General features: G+C 33.7%; 3 protein-coding genes across 6 annotated transcripts; 2 read left to right on the top strand and 1 right to left on the bottom strand.

The window, feature by feature from the left end:
• Positions 1 to 741: 741 nt before the first annotated feature.
• On the top strand, positions 742 to 3722 carry LOC126720180 (peroxidase A2-like). Its single transcript, XM_050422540.1, has 4 exons — positions 742 to 999; positions 1334 to 1525; positions 2712 to 2877; positions 3208 to 3722. The coding sequence occupies exons 1-4, from the start codon at positions 793 to 795 to the stop codon at positions 3618 to 3620; spliced, it is 978 nt and encodes a 325-aa protein (XP_050278497.1). The 5' UTR covers positions 742 to 792; the 3' UTR covers positions 3621 to 3722.
• An 86-nt stretch (positions 3723 to 3808) lies between these two features.
• Positions 3809 to 8742, bottom strand: LOC126720196 (E3 ubiquitin-protein ligase SINAT2-like). Of its 4 annotated transcripts, XM_050422542.1 has the most exons (6): positions 8422 to 8742; positions 8209 to 8259; positions 7604 to 7793; positions 5974 to 6264; positions 4930 to 5316; positions 3809 to 4410 (listed from the first exon to the last, which is right to left on the bottom strand). In XM_050422542.1, the coding sequence occupies exons 4-6, from the start codon at positions 6175 to 6177 to the stop codon at positions 4090 to 4092; spliced, it is 912 nt and encodes a 303-aa protein (XP_050278499.1). In that variant the 5' UTR covers positions 6178 to 6264; positions 7604 to 7793; positions 8209 to 8259; positions 8422 to 8742; the 3' UTR covers positions 3809 to 4089. The 4 variants fall into 4 exon arrangements, with proteins under 4 accessions (XP_050278499.1, XP_050278498.1, XP_050278503.1 ...); XM_050422541.1 differs by lacking the exon at positions 7604 to 7793; XM_050422546.1 differs by lacking the exon at positions 7604 to 7793 and having other exon boundaries at positions 5974 to 6307.
• A 6152-nt stretch (positions 8743 to 14894) lies between these two features.
• LOC126720233 (formate--tetrahydrofolate ligase) lies at positions 14895 to 19923 on the top strand. The gene is made up of 5 exons (XM_050422554.1): positions 14895 to 15223; positions 15419 to 15568; positions 16653 to 17828; positions 18607 to 18753; positions 19455 to 19923. The coding sequence occupies exons 1-5, from the start codon at positions 15062 to 15064 to the stop codon at positions 19728 to 19730; spliced, it is 1911 nt and encodes a 636-aa protein (XP_050278511.1). The 5' UTR covers positions 14895 to 15061; the 3' UTR covers positions 19731 to 19923.
• Positions 19924 to 21025: the final 1102 nt, after the last annotated feature.

Consider the following 21025-nt stretch of genomic DNA (forward strand, 5'->3'; position numbering starts at 1 on the left):
TGAGGGGGAGAATTTAGTGAGCATTGGAAAGTCATGGGAAATAAGGGAGAGAAAATGCTTGTCACTTGTGTAGTGAATTCTTTGAAGAGCAATAATACATCCAGAATTTGTGTGAATTAAGCTAAGGTTCCATTCATTGGTCACAATATTGAAAGAGAAGAGTAAGTATTGCATTATCATTTGTGTCAAACAATTGTACAACACTCAGAATTTATAACAAAATTAATTTATTATGCTAACCCTTGATTAATCTAGGGTTACAGTTGATGTAATATGGTTAGGCCTAGTAATATGGCCAAGACTAGGGCAGTGGCTTTTACTTAGGATAGAGAGAATTTTGGTCACATAGGAAGTTCCACTATTTTAAGACAATTTGTAAAACTGTGCTTACAGCTTACTCATGTAGTCTACTGTTATGCCCTATCTCCTAGCTAATATTGCTAGCCAGGAGATATGTTAAGTAATGAACTACTTTTCCTAGAAATTTAGAACAGTCAACCGACGATTGAATTTTTCTATGAAATAAAAGATTCTTAAATCCTACATCATAATTCATACATATGAAAATTCCACTTTTTTTTTTTATTCTGTTCACTCTCATCAAACGTAAGAGATTGACTTTTCTACTCATTTGCTTAACATACAATCAAACTCTTGGCTCCACTTTCACCTATTCATCCCCCACTAACTCTCCCTATATAAAGGGTGCAATATGGCATCTCACAATGCAAGTCCATCTCTGAAGTTTCAATTCCATTTCAACATCCCCAAGACAAAGGAAAAAATAAAACTATGTCTCCATTTTCAGTTCAAGTAACGATTCTTTTTGCGACTTTATTGTTTTCAAGTTCTACTGCTCAACTGAACCCTACGTTTTACGATACCACGTGTGCAAATGTGTCGAGCATTGTACGTGGTGTGGTGCAGCAGGCTGCACAGAATGATGAACGAATTGGTGCCAAGCTCATCCGCCTTCACTTCCACGATTGCTTTGTTGATGTAAATTTTCTCTCTTTGATCATTCATAATTTCTGCAAGTGTGTGTATGTTTTTGCGTATGAGGCTCCTATAAGAAGAATAGCATATATATATATATATATATATATATGCGTGCACAATGAAGTCAAGAAGAGTTGTGCTTTAAGTTAATTAATGGCCCTTTTCAACCCATTGTTTGTAGTTTGCACCCTTATATGCACGTGTATGAGCTTTAGAACACAACAAATAGTGTGTCACATGCACCCAAGAGATTTTGCAATGAAATTTTCTTCTATATATACTTTATATTTTCAAATGCTAACACATATTTCACTATACGCATCTGGTCATGTAGGGGTGTGATGGCTCAATTTTGCTAGATGACGCAGATGGCATAGCGAGTGAGAAAAATGCAGCTCCTAATGCCGACTCAGCAGCTGGGTTTGATGTGGTCGATGATATCAAAACTGCATTAGAGAATGTTTGCCCAGGAGTAGTTTCATGTGCAGATATTTTAGCCATTTCCTCTCAGATATTGGTTTCTTTGGTAATTCACTAATTCTATCATGATATCGTCCTATAAAACATTTTAGTTTTTCATTATTTTTAGTATATTATAGCTAACATATATACTATATAGTAATTTCCATCTTGTTTTGCACTCAATTAATTACTTTTTTAATAATAATAATAATAATAATAATAATAATAAATTCAAATTATACGATTAATACACAAAATCCTTTTGTAGCAAAATTACTTAAAACTTAAACAGGCCAGCCAAGAGGACATGGGAAAAAAAAACACCGACAAATTAAACCTAGACACATGACAATTTAGTCTGTTCTTGATGATATCATGTTTGGACAAAACTTTATATATATATATATATATATATATATATATATATATTCTCCATATATATCTTAAAAAATATTCTTATAATATAATATTATAGCCATTTCTTCATTCATTTGAACACGTATGAATGTACTATAAATTCTTCAAGGACTACGTATGTAAAATTTCTTATAATTTGTTTAATTGTTACGCTAATTCTAAGTTGATGTTACAAGTTAGCTAATGGTCAAACCAACTACTCTATAAATACTATCGATCCTCTTGTAATTAATAATTATGGTGAAAGACAAATTACTGGACTTCAAAGATAAAAAAAGAATTCAAATCTACAAGACTTCCCGTACAAAAAACAGGCTAATTAAGTACATATTTTCTAAAGCTCCACATGATGGTTTAATACTATTATTACTGAAGAAATCATGATCTGAAACAGTTTTAAAATAATGTTGTTAATTTCTTTTCTAACGTTGTCTTTTTTAATTTGTAGCAAACAATGAGCATAGACTATGATATAAAATGGGTATGAGTGTATGACTATATGAGGCGATCAAGATATAAATAGAATTATAAAACACCGTACAAAGAACTTCTGTTTGTAAAATATGAACCATAAGGTTATTTATGGAACTCATATTTGAGCTTCGAAAAAAATATTGATGTTTTTGCAACACAAATTATGATTTGAGGGTTTGAATAATTGACTCATATACGTACACACTATTATCAAATATAACTTAATTCTATACTGCTAAATATATTTAAATAGTCAACTTAATTAAATAGTATGCAAGTGAATAAAAATGCATGGTAATATATAGTAGATAGGGATTTCTTTGCCCCAACATCAATGAACAATAAATTGACTGTTGCAGGCTGGAGGCCCAACATGGGAAGTTCAATTGGGAAGAAGAGATAGCAAGGCAGCCAACCAAGCAGGTGCTAATACTTCCATTCCAAGTCCTTTTGAAAGCCTTAGCAACGTCACAGCCAAGTTTACTGCTGTGGGACTTGATTCCACTGATCTAGTTGCTTTATCTGGTAAGCAAAAATAATCACAAAAATTACCAAATTGTGAAATTATTGAAGCTTTATATATATATATATATATATATATATTCCCGTTATCAAATTTCACACTCATTCAGCATTGCCTACAGGGAAAGGTCATGTCACTACTATGTCCAAAATTGTGTGGATTTGCTTTATAGAGGCATCCCATGACATACTTATACTAGGTCAATGTGAATTTTATAAAGTTATTATCAGGAGTTCTAATTGTTACTTAGATGCCACATGTGGTTAGCATTACCTTTCACTATATGCATAAGACTAACATTTTGAATCTTGATGGACATGGTTGTTTTTCAGGTGCACATACATTTGGGCGGGCACAATGTAGGGTTTTCAGTCAAAGGCTTTACAACTTCAGCAACACCGGAAACCCAGACCCTAGCCTAGACACAACATACTTGGGAACACTTCGCCAAACATGTCCGGAAGGTGGGAATGGCAATGCCATAACCAATCTTGATCCCTCTACTCCTAATGGCTTTGATAATAACTACTTCACAAACCTTCAAAACAACCAAGGCCTTCTCCAAACTGATCAGGAGTTGTTCTCAACTACTGGGGCTGACACAGTTGACATCGTAAACCGTTTTGCTAATAGTCAGAGTGAATTCTTTGACAATTTTGCTAAGTCAATGATTAATATGGGAAATATAAGCCCCTTGACAGGAAATAATGGAGAGATAAGGCTTGATTGTAAGAGGGTCAACTGAAATATATAACACTAACAATGTTAAAGGATGTATCTAACAAAATGTTAGAAACCAGGGGAAAAAAATGAACCAATATACCAATTTCAAATCCCTGCTTGAACATTTCTTGTTCTTTTCTTCTTTTTGTTTTTGGTTTCTGGTTATACATCTTAGACATGTTTCTTTAAATTCAATTGTGTTTAATAAAGTGAAAAGAAAAGCTTATAGAGCATATTTATCCTTATTATACTTAATTCCTCACACTGCAATAACATTGTGAGTAGGTTTTAATTATGCATGCCAAGTAAATTTGAAAGACCAAAACATTGATATAAAAAAGGAAAGATGCCCTCCTAGATTGCTACACAAATGAAAAGTGATCTCAATCAATAAGAAATACAACATCTATCTATTTACAGGGTGAAAAAAAAAAATTTGGCACCTTCCAATTTTCCCACTACAGCATTTCCAAAGCAGTTTCTATAATATCTTATTGCTCCTTCCATATACGACCAGATATTTTTAGCTTCAACTCCTGCTTATCACCTCCAGAAAATAAGAGTGCCAAGTTTCTCTGAATGATTAATCCATCTTGACTATCCCGTACTTTCTTATGGCTATCACGGATACTCCTTGGTATACCTTGCCATGTAAGTTTCCTGCCATTTCTGCCAACTTCCAGACTGTAGCTAAATTCCTTTGCCTCATCTTCATCACCCATGAACCGCAGGAAGGCCATGTAAACGGGTGCCAGTCCTAGAAGGAAAGCCTCAAAGTGCAAGCAGAACTGACGGCCAAAACAGTTGAAGACCTGCACCAGATGAAAGAATTACAAGATGGTTTTTTAGATGGTTGGTGCAAATCAAATAGAATTGAATGCAAGAGAACAAAGTTGCATTACATCACCACTAGGATATTGGTGATGATGGGATAAGGGATAAGATAATGCACAAATATAGCTTCCTTTTTCAGCTTTTCATATGCTTAAGCCCAGTTCCACCCATTCTTTTCACAAGCCAAATAAAAGGCAGAAAGAACGTTTTGTTTTTTTTTGACAGATTGAATCAGAAAAGTAAATGCATAATTCTACAGGAAATCCAGCTGGCATTCATCATATCCCATCAAGGAAAATTGTGAGGTCCATATTTATTTTCTTGTATTCCATGTTGAAGCAACCAAATTGACTTTTCTTCATATTGTGGAAAAGAATTTTCCCCTGCCTTTACCTCATATAACACACTCGTGCAATTTCCTTGATGTGTGTGTATGTTGTTTTTTTTTTTTGGGGGAGGGGGGGGGGGGGGGTGTTGAGAGAGAGAAGAGCTCTTACAGTTAACATCCACGTAGCATTCCCAACTTCTTGGGGATTGGATTTCACATATCTGTGGCTGAAACTACACCCATCATGCATGTCAACCTTGTGATCATTCTTGAGATGCATGACAAGGAATGGGATATCACCAGTCACAGAACAATCAGCTCCAGCATAAGGGCAGTTGTATGGACGATATTTACAGTTTTTCTCATGTTTGAGCTTGCTGTAGTATGGGAATATATCATGACAACCCAATATTTGGTACCTGCAAGGGAGCTCTAAGGACTCTGCTACTTTCTCTAAAGCCAAGCACCTTATATTTCCAAGCTCATGTCGGCACGCAGGGCAACAGTTGTGCACTCTAACCTTGCAGTTTGAACATAGAGTGTGGCCACTTGGACACTATGACACCAAATAAAATAAGTTATTATGATTTAATGTTCCACGTCTTTACAAAATTTTACTAAATGTCTGGAAGTAATGCAATGCAAAATAGAATATTTTAAATGGTTAAAACTATCAAGCAGTTTTATGACTGTTGAATTGCAAAATAAAATAGAAAAGAAGGATCCATGATAGATGAAGCATTTGAAATAATCATAGCGAGGTCACTTTATATGCAATTTAAAACAGTGGTCAAAATGAGATGTAGAAAAATTTCTGAAAAAAGCCAACATTCCAGACAACAGCTTTGGCCACAGTTTTGGCCAATATAAGATTAGTCAACTCAATTAACATGTCACCCTTACTCACAAGGACTTCACTTCTTGACTGAAAACTTAATAACATTCTTGAATTTTTCTAAACTGATTTAGGATAACTTCTTTGCCATTTCGTATCACAATTTCTAGTTGTTCTTAACAATGAATGCTTCATAAACTACAGTAAAGTCATTTTGTATGAAAGCATGTAACTTTGTAACTCTGCCTATAAGCAATCATGCCCAACTATATTCTCATTAGAAAAAGGAATATTTATAAAGAAATGAAATCCCCACCCCCCCCCCCCCCCCCCAAAAAAAAACATTTGTCATGTTAGTCCAGAATCTATAGAACATACCTGGTATATTGGAGGGTACATTAGATTCATGCAAACAGGACACTCAAGTAAGTCATGCACATCATTATTTGAGGGCCTTCCAGGATTTCCACTTAAACCAGGGTCAGCTTTTCTATAATTTGAACTTCCTAACTCAGCACTAGAAGTTGCCAGATCCGAATCCATAGATGTAGTGCAAGACTCAGTCACTTCCTTGCAGAACATGTTTTCCTGTCAATTGTGAATGCTGATATGTTCTCCTCAAAAATCTACTCTCTTGTGTCACTTTTTGTTATTTTTGGATGGATTCACCTTGTCATTCAAACCACATTAGAAGCTCAGTTACTGCTGTGGGCTATATGTTACAGAAAATTGTTTTAGGTAGTTACATGAAAGCTTGATGTCTATTAACAAAAGGCAGCAATATTAGAAACTGGTCTAAAGTTTTAAGAAAGGAATTTTAAATTGAAGCGTATAGAAACCCTTCTTAGAAAAGTTGACTAAAATTTTGCAGAGATTTTCTGAAGGAACTAAATACTAAATAGAGACTAACAACATCTAGTAAAGAAAAGAAGGTACTTTTCACACAGACAATTCATAATGAAAGCATCAATCATATACGGAAGTGATAAAGATATGCTGTGTTATAAAACAATTACTCTTGTTTTCTTTACAAATTTGTTTCTTCTCTATGGAGATGGCCATATAACTATTACAACTTACAAGTAATTAAACTATGTACTTGCCCAAAAAATTATGATTACAGCCAGGTCAATTACTATGTTTGATTGGCTATGTCTAATCAGCGGTAGGATGCAACATGCAACATTCATATCCTGGTGTTCACCCTCCGCCCCCCCCCCCCCCCCCACCCCCTCTCTTTGAAAAGAATTACTTTAAAATAATGCTTAATACGACAAACAAGAAATGTGCCAGATTCTTCTGCTCCCAAGTCCCAACATCAGTAAAAAGAATATTAGAAACCAGCTCACAGATCTAATTTGTTGTATACCCAATTTGTTTTTTTGATCGAATGTTGTATACCCAATTGAAACCTTACTTTTTATCAAATCTGTATATACCAGTACCTAATGAAGGTCCATGCAACTGCAAATGGAAAGCACAACTTGCAATGAACAAGAAGAAAATATAGAAGAGTTTCATATAGTTGAACACCTCAGGACTTAATACAACTGTCACTAAACTATATATCTTAGGTTCTCTAAGGAAGCCTGGGAAGATGAAAAATAAATAGTTGGGGAAATGCTCTGTATTTTTCCCAGGAGGAAGCTGCAAGCAAGCATCTTATTAGAGGTTGCTTCAACAATGGAATTTCCTGTTCACATGTAATCCTAACAAAATTATTACAGCAGGTAGAGTTAATTGTCAAAAGATAATTTGAGCTTGTAATTAAACGAAGGGGTAGGCTTCAAAAGTGGTACAGACAGCACCTACTTCAGTTGAAATAACCAATAAATAGGCTCAAAAGTAGAATTACGATCCCCTTTTATACTCTTAGGAGCTGGAGAAATTTTGCGGAAAAAAGTCCTAAGATTTCACAGCCAAAATGCTGCTGATGGTTCACAGAATATGGAAGAAGATAAATGAAACTACAATCAAAGGCCAAATTTTAACAATCTAGATTGTTTACCTCAAGGTGTTACATTACTTGATAGAAGAGAAACAGAATACTTGCACCACACAACATATAACAAACGTAGCCTTCTCCTTACTTCTAAAACCATCAAGTCTTCAAAACTATCACAATTTCACATGGGAAATAGCCTTCTTTTAAGAACCACAGATTAAGAATATGCAGACTTATGGAGATAAATTTTAATCTGTCAGGAAAAGGGGGAGTTAGAATAGGGAAGGGAAAGAAGGGGATGATTAATTAAATACAACCAAAAGGGCAAAATAAATTTCAAATCTACCATTTGAACATAAGAATCCCCATCTAATCTGTTTCTTTTGTCATTTTCCACATGCATGAACCGAAAAATATGTCAATTTAATTCATAAGCAAACAGAACCGTCACTTTCAAACCCCCCCCCCCCCCCAAAAAATGCAAAATTTACATGAACTAGTGCAACTCTCCACCATATACGACACTTTCAATAAACTAAACAAAAAAGAAAGAATATATAGCAGTAGACCAACCAAAAACATCAACATCCAGATGAAAAATTGAAGTCCATGTCCTTTTAATCAAAATCACAGACTGAAAATAAAGAACAGATAGAACAAAAACTAACCAAGAATTGCAATACCCAGATGAGCCCAGATGAGAATTATAGCCCAAGCACCTGATCAGCCAGCAGGAAATGCACAAAGAATTAAACAAACAGTATAAAATAGCCCAGAACTGCAATACCCATATGAGATTTTTAGCCCAAAATGCATGAATGAATATTCATTGTTCAATCCACTTGAGCATCCAATAATTGTATCATATTTTGGACCCTCACCAAAAATATTACAACTTGTGACTTGTGACTAGTGAGTTGGAGCAGTGTCCTTGAAATCTGGCTCCGGATATTGCGTGTCTTAGCCTGATTTGTGGCCTAAAACACTGAAGCCAGAGTCAAAGAAAAAGATTTGGATTTGTCTCCCTTAATGCACACTGGTCACCTACTGATTTGTACAGCAAATATAAATATACGAGTGATGAGCCTGCGTGAGATATAATATATGTGCCTACACTCACACCATGCAATTCTGGCAATATTTTAGTGTAGTAATAATTGTCTTTGTTGTTTTTGTTGTGTACATTAATGGTGCTGTGTTGTCTTCTGAAACAGTGACTCTTATTTATCAGTGTTAGCTTTTTTAGAGGTTTCTTGCTTTCTTTGACATTGGCAAACAAGGTGACATTTCCCGCACGCAACGTTTGAATATTTTTTTCAATTTTCTACTTTTGTGTTGGGACAATCAAGCCGTTAAAAGTTAGCACTTTGGGAAAACAAAAAGGGTAAGCAAGTTGCGATGCGGACATGTGTTCAGTCTAACGGGTCCAATGGTTACTGGTCACTAAATACAAACCAGACCCAAACAAAAATAGAGCATTTGAGTGTGGTGAAGTCCAAGTGTAGCAAGGTGATCAGATTCATCTAAAAATAAGTAAGAAATTCCGAATATTTTCAAAATATTTTCACAACAATTTTAAGTGGTAAATTATTATTGATAAATGAAAAAAATAATATAAGTGATGAGTGCAAATTATATAACCACCAACGTTTTACCACCTAAAATTTGTTATAAAATAACATTATTCTTTGAGTATTAGAAAGGTTTGGTATACAATTTTTTTTCGCAATATGTTTAATAACTTTTGGAGATAGCAAGTTCTAATATGTGCAATGTTACTTTTATATTTGCTCATTTTTTATGTATACTAATCACAGCATGTTATCTAAGTAATTATGAAAAAAATTGTGATTAGTTAATTTAGTTAGACTTATTTTAATATAATTAACCCACCTATCAAACAGTTGTAGATGTGGAAGCTTTGTGTGATTGAATTAAGAAACAACACGTTGTGACACATATACAGAAACAGAAACAGAAACAGAATCCAAGGTAACCAAGGACGAATGACATAGACTGCTGCGAAGGGGTGATTTTGCATTTGTGTGGGAAATATATAAATAAATAAGTACTTTAAAAAAGGCACCCGCTCTTTTTTGTAAAAGTGAGATCGTAAATCCAATCCCATTAAAAAAAAAAAATCAAGATCCACCAAGTACACACGTATACTTATTAATAAAAAAAACATGATTCATATAATCGGTTATTATTTAAGTATTCCAAGGGTTGTGATTATTTTTCTTAATTTAAAAAAATGGTAAATTACAAATTACACCCTAAAGTTTAGGGGTGATTAGATTTTACACCATAAAGTTTCAGAATTTGGATTTTATCTCCTGAAATTTGGGTTGTTTGGATTTTACACCTTAATATTTTAGAATTTGAATTTTATTCTCTAAAATTTGAAAATGTTTGGATTTTACCCTCTAAAATCTGGGAATATTTGGATTTTACACTCTAAAATTTCAGAATTTAGGGGTATAAAATTCAAACACTCCAAACATTAAAAGGTAAAATTCAAATTTTGAAACGTTAGTGTGTAAAATCCAAACAACCCAAACTTTAAAAGGTAAAATCCAAATTCTGAAATTTCAGGGTGTAAAATTCAAACACCCCCAAACTTTAGGAGTGTAATTTACAATTTACTCTTAAACTATTAAGTTCATAACATGGCTAACATCTCATGTCATGTTGGAATCCCTCTAAAGGTACTATATTAAAAATAATTAGTGGTTTTTATAATCCAATGGTATCATTAAGATCGAAACTATGCATATATGATATAATGAGTTTCATATTTTACTAATAAGGTAATATATATTTTTTAAATAAAAATAAATTGAGAGAAAGCCTTTGAAATCTTCTCAAATTGAGAAAAAGCTTGACCATTCATGTCACAATAAGCATTTGAAATTAAAATTGATTATTAAGAAAGAAAAGAAAAATTGAAACACAATGGAAAAAAAAAAAAAAAAAAAAAACTCAATTATAGTCTTACATAATTTTTTGAAGAAGGTGTGAGAGTACTAATCAAAAGGAGAAAAAAAAAATTATCATATTCCAATCCTTCAAAGAGTTACATGGAAATCTTATTAGTCCACTTGTTTTGAAGTTTTCAACATTAATCAAAATCTGTAATTACCGTTATGAGGGCATTCTAGTGGTGACCTTATTGGTTTGGGGTTAGGAAGTTTTAGATTTAATCTTCCACACTATTGGCACATGAAATTTTTGAAGTGTTTTCATGAGCATAAAGTGAGATAGTCTAATTCAAGATTGGAACACAATTTTTTTAATTCCCAAAAAAAAATTCCTTCTCAAATTTGCAACAAATAAGTTTTAGAGAGAGTAATTTTCTTACTTTGATTGGTTCACAATAAAAACTATTGCAATATATGAGATATTAGTCTTTGAGGGAGAAAAAAAAAACTGAATTTCAATTTTAAGTTTAAAATGGCTTAAATAAAATATGAAAAGTACAGAAAAAATAAAAAATAAAAATCTTTTAATCAATTGCATGAAAAGTACTAAATACTAAGGATACGTTTGATAGATTGTAACAGTAATTACATAGGAATAGGTATTACAGGAAATACAAGATGTTATAATGTAATACTTATTACTATTCATTTGTTTCGTAACAATACAATAATAGCACCCTGAAGACAATAGAATAAAAGTATTTTAAATCAAATTTAAGATATATTTTAGGAAATATTTTACTCATATTATTATATTTTCTAAAAAATAATATTTTTTAAAAAATTTGAAAGAGAGATTAGTTATTTTTTATTTTCATAATTGTTATGTGCATATAGAAAGTTTGTTTATTTAGAAATATATTAATTCTAGAAATTAAATACACCTATTAAGGAATAGCTATTACATCCCTTTTAAAGATGAATAGTTATTCCTCATTTTAAAGAATAAGGGTACGTTTAGTATACTAAATGTAAATTACATTAGAAATAGTAATCTTTATTACTGGGAATAGAAGACATTGTAATAGAATAATTATTATTATTCATAAGTTTGGTTGTTACATATGAAAAGCTTGTAAAAGATGATGTATAAGGAAACTTTATATTTTTTGAAATATATTAATTTTAAAACCTATTATATAGACTAAGGAATAGCCATTACATCCATTTTAAAGAAGAATATATATTCTTCAATTTAAAGAATAGTCATTCCAATGTAATAACTAATCCATGTAATAAAGATGCAATCAAATGACCGAATTGCTATTACACATGAATAACTATTCCATTACAGGAACTATTACAACATACCAAACGTACCCTAATTATTTATAATGAATGATTATTCTCTATAATAAAAACATAACCAAATTACAAAATAGCTAAGCTATAGGAATAATTATTACGTTACGGTGTCTATTATAGTCTATCAAACGTGCCATAAATGTTGTTATTAATTTTTGGTTATTAATACATAGATTTGAATCAAAATCATGGAAGCTCAAACCCATTTGTATCAAAGCATTTATAAAAGAACCAAAAAAAAAACAAGTCATCATAAGATTACATTAATGATCTGTTTGGATGTTTAAAAAAGGAGGGAGAGTAGAGTAGAGGGGAGGAGAGTAATTTAATTACCTTGTTTGGAAGTTTTTTAAGGAAGGAGGGGGAGGGATTTGGAGGGGTTTCAACTACTTCTAACCCCTCATTTTTAATTCCCCCAAATTGGAGAGATTTGGAGGGAGAGTAGAGTAGATAAATTATTGACAAAATGAATTTCCTAATTTATCCTTTCTAAGTTAACAAAATTACAAACTGATTATATAAATAATCTTTGTTTGTTTCCTGAGAAAATTTAACACTGTTATCTAACGAACTCTGTTACACTGTTACACTCTAACCCCCAAAATAATCTTTGTTTGTTAGGTTTATTAAAAGCACCGATTATGGAGGCAGAAAGTATTGTTAAGTAAGATTTGTTCTAGCCAGAACACAAAATCAGTGCGCTAGTTATCAATCTAAGGCATGATTAGAATCAGGTATCATAAATCAAATTCAATATATATATATATATATATATATATTTGAAACCAAAATAAGCAAAAAGAGATGATAAGTGTTAAAGAACATAAATTCATTAGTACTGCTGCTTGATAGGCAGAATATTTGATTGGCGTTTTTAAATTGAAGAAACTTTGTATTCCTAGTCCAAGTGCAATTCGTATTACTATTATTCAAAGGAAAGCCACCGCCTGTTCTAACTTCTAAGTGCATTAGGAGTCTAAATAAATAGCTTGTAAAAGCCGAATATTTATGTGGGTGCATTAGGCTCCACCAAAATCTCTGACCCCCAACGGCTAGCTAATATACAGTAATTAAGGAACTCTGTTACACTCTGTTTCCCGTATATAAGAACAGAGCAGCTGTATTTTCCGTTTGGGAGAAGGTGAAAATCAATTTCTTCACTACTTCTTGGGCTACACTGGTAGAGCTAGTCTCAACAAGAAAAAAACCATAATATTGGTCAAGATATTAGTCATTGAGGTGAAGATCAAGTAAAGATTCAAGAAGATTATTTACAAAAATTTTATTTGAAATCAAGTTTGTTGCATCAAGGTATTTTATTTAAAATCTTTCTAATTAAAATGTCAAATTCTAGTAAGTATGTGGTTATGGATAATATGATCCTGATTTTAATTCTGATATGTATTTCATAGATGAGATGCATTTAGATTATTCAGCAATAGCACATAGGACGGAGCTGTACATTGGCTAGGAGGCTGTGTGGGGAAGAAGAGAAGTTTTGGAAGAGGAAAGAGGTGAGAGAGAGGCTGGGGTTGGTGGGGAGGTGAATCGGTGGTCTTGGGGATGTGTAGGTTTGGGTTTTGGGGTTGAAGGTGGCTGCTGCCATGGCTGTTTGGGGAGTGAGAAACTGTGGGAATTGTTTGTTTCTCAGGAAAGTTGAGGAAATTGGAGGAGGTTTTTGATTTTTTATTATAATTTTTTTTGAGGTAATTAAAATTATTTTATAATAGTTAATAGTAGTTTTATACCGATGGAATGAGAATGTTGATTAAATAATTATTTAATCTAACAAATTAATTATAGACTAATGCCGAAGTTTATTTTCAAATAGGGGTAAATTTGTCTATTTGTCTATTTAATTAATTATAGCATTAGCACTATTGGATTTTCAGTTATTTATGTTGTGTATTGTGTGTATACTAAAAGGTAGAGTGATGGTTTGAGACACTATGAAAACACAGGAATAAATGGATAACAATTTATTTATTCCATAAGAATATAAGATATGATTGCATTTTATTCTTGGTTGTGTGGTCCAGATAGTACAGTCAAAAGTTATTTCAAAGCTTATTATTTTAGATTTTTCTTATTTGAGATATCATTCAACTGATTCTAAAAATAAAGAATAGATATTTTTTATTAACCAAAACTTTTATGCTTCAATGTCATTGTAAGCCCTTGCCGTAATATTCAACCTGGTGGGATGACTGTGATTATTGAAATAGTCAAAATTCAATATTTTGTTGATTTTTTCGGTAAACAAACAAACCAAACATTTTTTTCTTATTTTAATTATTATCAATTAAAGATGGTTTTTTTTAATATAATAAAAAAGTAGAAAAAATATTTAATCATATACTAATGTTAATTATTTAATTCACATAAAAAAATTATAAAAAAAAATATACTAACAAATTAATCATAAATTAATGTTGCAAGTTCATTTTCAAATAGGGGTAAATTTATCTATTTTAATCATTTCCTCTCCTCTCCATCCTAATTTTTAAAACATCCAAACAAGGGGAAGGGCTAATTACTCCCTTCCCCCTTACTAATTTTAAAAACATCCAAACAAGGTGGAGGGGAATCATTCCCCTCTACTCTCTTCCCCACTACTCTCCTTCCCTCTACTCTCCTCTACTCTCCTCCCTCTCAAAACTTCCAAACAGGCCATAAATAATTATTATCCAAGCACTAGAGACAAAAGGGGATGTAGCTCAGATGGTAGAGCGCTCGCTTAGCATGCGAGAGGTACGGGATCGATACCCCGCATCTCCACTAACCTACCGCTTTTCCCTCAACATATTTTATGCCATGAATTCAACGCCACGTGTCACACTTCGATTCGCCTCATCCACTCCCCTCGCAGCCAAAGCTTGCCAAACTCAGTAACAGCCACCGCATCGATTGGCCCCTGCACATGGGACCCACAAAAGATGTCACAAGATTCACTAACTCCAATCATCTTCCTCATGCCCATAGTCATAGATGGAGTCTCAGGATATAATTTAAGTACACACAAATCAACGTGTGTTGTATCGATTTGTCTTGTTCATAGCTTCATAGTAAAAAACAGAGACTTTTTTTATTTTTTTTTGATAAACAAAAACAGAGACTTTTGGCTGAGAGTGAGTGAGGGAGATTCATTTATCTTAAAAACTCGTACAAAAAAAAAAAAAAAAAAAAAAAAATCCCAACAAAATAATTGAAACCCAGAAATTGAATTCATTGAAATATGAGTTCTTCAAAGACAGTGAGGAAATTGCAGGTGGTGTCTCCAGTCCCAGCTGACATAGACATAGCCAACTCGGTTCAGCCTCTCCACATCTCTGAGATTGCCAACGAACTCAATCTCAGTCCCAACCACTATGATCTTTATGGCAAATACAAGGCCAAGGTCTGTTTTTTTTTCTAATCAAACCCCACTTTTTATTAACTTTTTTTTGGATGGTTAGACATAGAAATAGATGAGCATGCATTGAATTGAAGTGGGGTTTTGCCTTTTGTTTTCTTTCAATAAGTACAAGATTGAAAATTTAATGATAGACCAGTTTTTGATATCTGTTGGGTATTTTTGCATTGGAATGTGCAGGTTTTGTTATCTGTGCTTGATGAGGTTAAAGGATCTAAAGATGGGTATTATGTGGTGGTTGGAGGGATTACTCCTACTCCTCTCGGAGAAGGCAAGTCAACTACTACTGTTGGGCTCTGTCAAGCATTGGGAGCTTTTCTTGATAAAAAGGTAATTTAGAAAAGATTACAGTTTGTTTATATATCTATGTACTTCATGTTGACTTCTATGAGTGTCTGTCTTGAATTGATTTCCCCCATTAGGCTTTAGCCAGAATGACACTGTCAACAAATCCAAATTGAGCTTGTGCCTACTCAATGTTTGGGAAAATGCTATCAATGACTATTGAAGATAACAAGAATGTATATATCAGTTCCATGAATTACTATATTTTGGGAAATATGTTAAGGAATGCAGGTTTGGGTGCAAATGGACCAAGCTAATATCATTTCATTCAAGCCCACGTGCGGAAATAGTTGAGCTAGGCTTGAACACTGAAGTGAATCTTTTATAATTGGTATGTCTAGGTTCAACGGGCTATAAATTTTTCATTAATGTAATCCAACATTTAGTTTTGTCAAATCTAATTCCTACACGTATAAGGACAAAATTAACAATTACAAATTATCCGTAGATTACTTCGTTTTTATGCAATAAATCAATTGACAAGCATGGTGTTGCTCTCTATTGTCTATACTTCCTCTCTTTTGATTGATGGAAACACTGAGCCTGAGATTTTCAAGGACAAATGAGTCAATTTAACAATACTAGAGTGGTAGTAAGATTTGTAAACATGCACCTCTGTAAAATCAAAGAGGATCTGTTCACATGAAATGCCTGGTGAGTTGTGAACTATAGGACGGATTTCCTGAGGAAATTTGGATTTGGTAGACATTGAAGATTTGCTGCTGTTAACATCTGTGCTGTTAATGCAAGTGTTTAATGAATTTGTTTCTGTATTTAGCCTCTCGCCCTGGTAGCAGTTGAGGTTTCTCGGTCTTCATCTATGGTTGTTTTGTATATTATTAATGAGTAACAGTCTCTTCCTAAGTCCCAGCTCAGTCTGTATCTGCTAATCTGATTTTGTTATGAAGCTTTCACTTTGTCTGAGAAGAGTGAGTTATGAAAGCATCAATTATGGTTCCTGTTATCAGATGTAAAATCCTCATACATGCCATCTCAAAATGGTCACTCTATATTTGGAAACAGGTTAGGCTATTTTCTGACTTGCAATCCTTTGTGCTTCTGACATTAGGTCGTTACCTGCCTTCGTCAACCATCACAAGGACCTACTTTTGGAATCAAAGGGGGTGCAGCAGGGGGTGGTTACAGTCAAGTGATCCCAATGGATGAGTTCAATCTTCACCTAACAGGAGACATTCATGCAATAACAGCTGCAAACAATCTTCTAGCTGCTGCCATTGATACCCGGATTTTCCATGAGTCAACCCAATCAGACAAGGCCCTCTTAAACCGTTTATGTCCACCAAACAAAGAAGGAAAACGAAGCTTTAGCGACATCATGTTTAGACGTCTGAAGAAGCTTGGTATCTCAAAGACCAGGCCCGAGGAGCTTACACCACAAGAAGTCAAAAAATTTGCTAGGCTTGATATTGACCCTAATTCGCTCACATGGAGGAGAGTAATGGACGTAAATGACCGGTTCTTGAGGAAGATTACTATTGGCCAGGGTCCTGAAGAGAAGGGGATGGTGAGAGAAACAGGATTTGATATTTCAGTAGCTAGTGAAATCATGGCAGTTTTGGCCCTGACAACATCCCTAGCTGATATGAGACAGAGGCTTGGGAATATGGTGATTGGAAATAGCAAGGCTGGTGACCCCGTAACTGCCGATGATCTTGGAGTTGGAGGTGCTTTGACTGTGCTAATGAAAGATGCTATTAACCCCACTTTAATGCAGACTCTTGAGGGAACCCCAGTTCTTGTTCATGCTGGTCCTTTTGCTAATATTGCACATGGGAATTCTTCTATTGTGGCCGATAAGATTGCACTAAAACTGGTGGGACCTGGAGGGTTTGTGGTCACAGAAGCAGGTTTCGGGGCTGATATTGGAACTGAGAAGTTCATGAACATAAAATGCCGATATAGTGGTTTAACACCTCAGTGTGCTGTTATTGTGGCAACGATAAGGGCTTTGAAAATGCATGGTGGTGGGCCAGAAGTTATTGCTGGGAAGCCTCTTGATCATGCCTATTTAAATGAGAATGTTGCTCTTGTTGAAGCAGGTTGCGTGAATCTTGCCAGGCATATCTCAAACACAAAGGCTTACGGTGTGAATGTCGTTGTTGCTGTGAACATGTTCTCTACCGATTCTGAGGCAGAGCTCAGTGCAGTCAGGAATGCAGCGCTGGCTGCTGGGGCATATGATGCTGTGATTTGTACTCATCATGCCCATGGTGGAAAAGGAGCGGTTAGTCACTTCATTCCCTTCACTAATTAGTTTATTTAATCCAAAAGGCCATCACTCTCCACACTTTAAAGCATTATGACTAAATAAGCTTTTTTTCATTGGTAAATTTTTCATCCATCTTGTGGGTCTTGAACGCATGACCTCACCCTCCACCTTGCTCTTACAAGGGGAGGATGTGCTGTTTGAGCTGAAGTTCATTGACAGAAAGGCATTAGGATATATAAGAGAAAAATTAATTGATCTATTATTGTGACCACTCTATGGACTATTCCAAGTGAGAAGCTTGGTTTGCTTACAAATTCCAGCATAAACTATCTTTCTCTGAATTGCAACCCAATTTAACCTTGTGATAATCTCTAAACTCACATCAGATCCGGCCTTATTTTTATGCAGCCTCTGTATCATGCACTTATATTCTTTAACCTAACCTAGAAAAGGCCTTTAATAATAAGTTGTAACATTGAATCATAAATTATTCCTGCTCCTCCTGCATCTTCATGCCTTCTCCAATATTATGTTAGATTTCTTGACAATAAGAAAACCACTTAATGAAATAGATATCTTGGACCACTAGAGATACACACTATCCAGCAGAGGACTACGTGTTGTCTCATTTTTTGTTGTCTGTTGAATCTGCGGATGCCAGAAGATGGAATGCTGGCGGCAGTGAAACTCTGAATTCAGCTCCTCCCTTCACATGGGGAGATAGCAATTGATGTTTCTAAAACTGCAAGGGATGGATTTTTTCACTAATCGATAAAATTATCATGATCTTCAGGTTGACCTTGGGATTGCAGTTCAAAAAGCCTGTGAGAATGTCACACAACCATTAAGGTTTTTATATCCGTTGGATACTGGTATCAAAGAGAAAATAGAGGCAATAGCAGGGTCATATGGTGCCAGTGGTGTTGAATACTCAGAGCAGGTAACCTCCTAACCTCTATAATATTGTTTTAGCAGTTCACTTTCTAATTGCATGATCAATGATTTTAAATCCCATCTTTTAAGGGTTTTAATTTTAATTTTGACATCAATTTTGATTGAATTATACTCAAAGCTGACATTTATTTAGTGCACGATTAGTCTGCTGAAGTTTCATAGTGGACCCCAAAGTTTGGGACTTTGTCGTTTGTTGGTTTTAAATTTAAAAATAAAAATAAAAAAAATAAAAAAATTGAGTGCATCTGAAAATGTCTTAAAATAACGTTGTTCAGACCAGGTGAAAGTGAAGAAATATGACAAGAATTTTTTATGAAGTCTGACTGTTAATTAGGAACCAATATGCTTGGAGAAGTTGTTGTGTAGCTCTTTTCCAGCTCGTGGCTAATTCACCAAGGAAACTATTTGCTATTAGTTTTACAGGATACAAATTCTTTTTTTTAATAGGTAATAAGAATTTTATTGAAAAAACTGAACATCGTGTTCATGATGGTGAACACTTTGAACAAGAACAGGATACAGATTCTTATTGACATTGAACTTATAATCTTGTACTGCAATCACAATAGTTGGTTTCCCCATGAGCATTCTTTTGAGCACGAATAGAAGTCACAAATGTCAATATTTTGAATTATTGCAAACCTTTTGAACCTCGCTTATTGACCCATCTCCTCTTTGTCTAAATAGGCTGAGAAGCAGATTGAGATGTACAGCAAGCAAGGGTTTTCTGGTCTGCCAATCTGCATGGCAAAAACCCAGTATTCCTTTTCGCACGAGGCCTCTAAGAAAGGAGCCCCAACTGGATTTACCTTACCAATAAGGGATGTGAGAGCTAGCATTGGAGCTGGATTCATTTATCCTTTAGTTGGGACAATGAGTACAATGCCGGGGCTCCCAACAAGGCCTTGCTTCTATGACATTGATCTTGACACAGCCACTGGAAAGGTTATTGGTCTCTCTTGAAGCTCAACAAACATGTCTCATAAGGCAGCCTTTTTCAAAGTTTGTTTTAAAATGTCAAAGTGACATTACATTCTCTTACCTTTTTTTTTTTTTTTTTTTTTTTTTTTTTTTTTTTTTTTTCAACGTTCTGTACGACTAAATAATGCAACTTCAACTTCTGGAGTGTGAAATAAAAATTCTTGTTTTTTGTGCCTTTTTGTTCTTTGCCTGCAATTTAGGCCTAGGGAGGCTAATTTGTATTGGTTGGCGCGCCAAAATTGATATAGCATATATGATAGTTTGACACTTATTTCGTGGGGGACAGTTTAGTAGATTTGTTTAAATACGTATTTTTTATTTTTAAACATTATATGTATTTTTATATACTTTTTTATTCATATGTATTTTTAAAAAAATTAAAAATTGTTATTTAAACATACATATCAAACATTCCTAAAATATTAGTTTAAATTGTTTTGCTCATCAACGATAATTTGCAGAGATCAAAGAGTGACAGTAGATGGGCAAAAACAATTTGCCTCATTTGGAGAAATTGCCGGACTTGATTTTTAAGGCTTAACTTTCTACTTTGCCTATGGTTTTGGTTTTAGCTCTTCTATTAGAAATGCTCTAAGAAAGCATATAAGCTACTTGAGTTGGATCCCACAATTCTTTCATGCAACTTATTCTAAGGAAAAGATGTTAAAAGTTAATATTAATTTTGCCATGAAATTTACAAATTTGAGGTGATAAACCAGTGTAATCAGTGTCATATTAACATGATAAATAAATTCTTAAATTAAGTTTTGGTTTTGTTTTTGAAAGTTGTTACAACAATTTGTAAGGTTTATATAATAAAATTTGCAACAAAAATAACATCACTCTCTGTCTCTGTCCTAATTAAGGTGTATTGTTTACTGCCTAAAGCCTTGAACCTGCTGCTTATGTAATCTCTTTTTGTCATTATCCTTCGATTATAAAATAATTACCTGTACATGTTAATTTGACTGTACATGCAATCACATTTTAGGAGGCATGATATATTCACAAATCAAGGCAAATTACAGATTCAATTTGTTTTTTTCGTGAAATACTATTTTAGTTCTTAAATTTTACCAAATTTTTTTTTATCCCTAAACTTTAAAAAATTCTTTGTTCATGCTTAGACTTTGTAAAGAGTTTTTTTTTTTTTTTTTAAATAGTTTAGAGACAAAAAATAGGAAAGAAAAAAAAAAAAAACTTCTTTCAATAGTTTAAAAACAAAAAACAAACTTTTAGTAAAATTTAAGGACATAGAGTAAGTTTAGGGACGAAAA

This window comes from Quercus robur, chromosome 1, assembly GCF_932294415.1.
Source record: "Quercus robur chromosome 1, dhQueRobu3.1, whole genome shotgun sequence".
NCBI classification, from domain to species: Eukaryota; Viridiplantae; Streptophyta; class Magnoliopsida; order Fagales; family Fagaceae; genus Quercus; species Quercus robur.

Bases quoted from the DNA above. Each gene is read 5' to 3' on its own strand.
- LOC126720180 (XM_050422540.1), top strand. From the start codon at position 793: ATGTCTCCATTTTCAGTTCAAGTAACGATTCTTTTTGCGACTTTATTG. The intron at 1,526-2,711 runs GTAATTCACTAA...TGACTGTTGCAG, and splicing joins CTCAGATATTGGTTTCTTTG to GCTGGAGGCCCAACATGGGA. The intron at 2,878-3,207 runs GTAAGCAAAAAT...GTTGTTTTTCAG, and splicing joins TGATCTAGTTGCTTTATCTG to GTGCACATACATTTGGGCGG.
- LOC126720233 (XM_050422554.1), top strand. From the start codon at position 15,062: ATGAGTTCTTCAAAGACAGTGAGGAAATTGCAGGTGGTGTCTCCAGTC. The intron at 15,569-16,652 runs GTAATTTAGAAA...TTCTGACATTAG, and splicing joins GAGCTTTTCTTGATAAAAAG to GTCGTTACCTGCCTTCGTCA. The intron at 18,754-19,454 runs GTAACCTCCTAA...TTGTCTAAATAG, and splicing joins GTGTTGAATACTCAGAGCAG to GCTGAGAAGCAGATTGAGAT.
- LOC126720196 (XM_050422541.1), bottom strand. From the start codon at position 6,177: ATGTTCTGCAAGGAAGTGACTGAGTCTTGCACTACATCTATGGATTCG. The intron at 5,317-5,973 runs GTATGTTCTATA...TTGGTGTCATAG, and splicing joins TGTACCCTCCAATATACCAG to TGTCCAAGTGGCCACACTCT. The intron at 4,411-4,929 runs GTAAGAGCTCTT...CATCTGGTGCAG, and splicing joins ATGCTACGTGGATGTTAACT to GTCTTCAACTGTTTTGGCCG.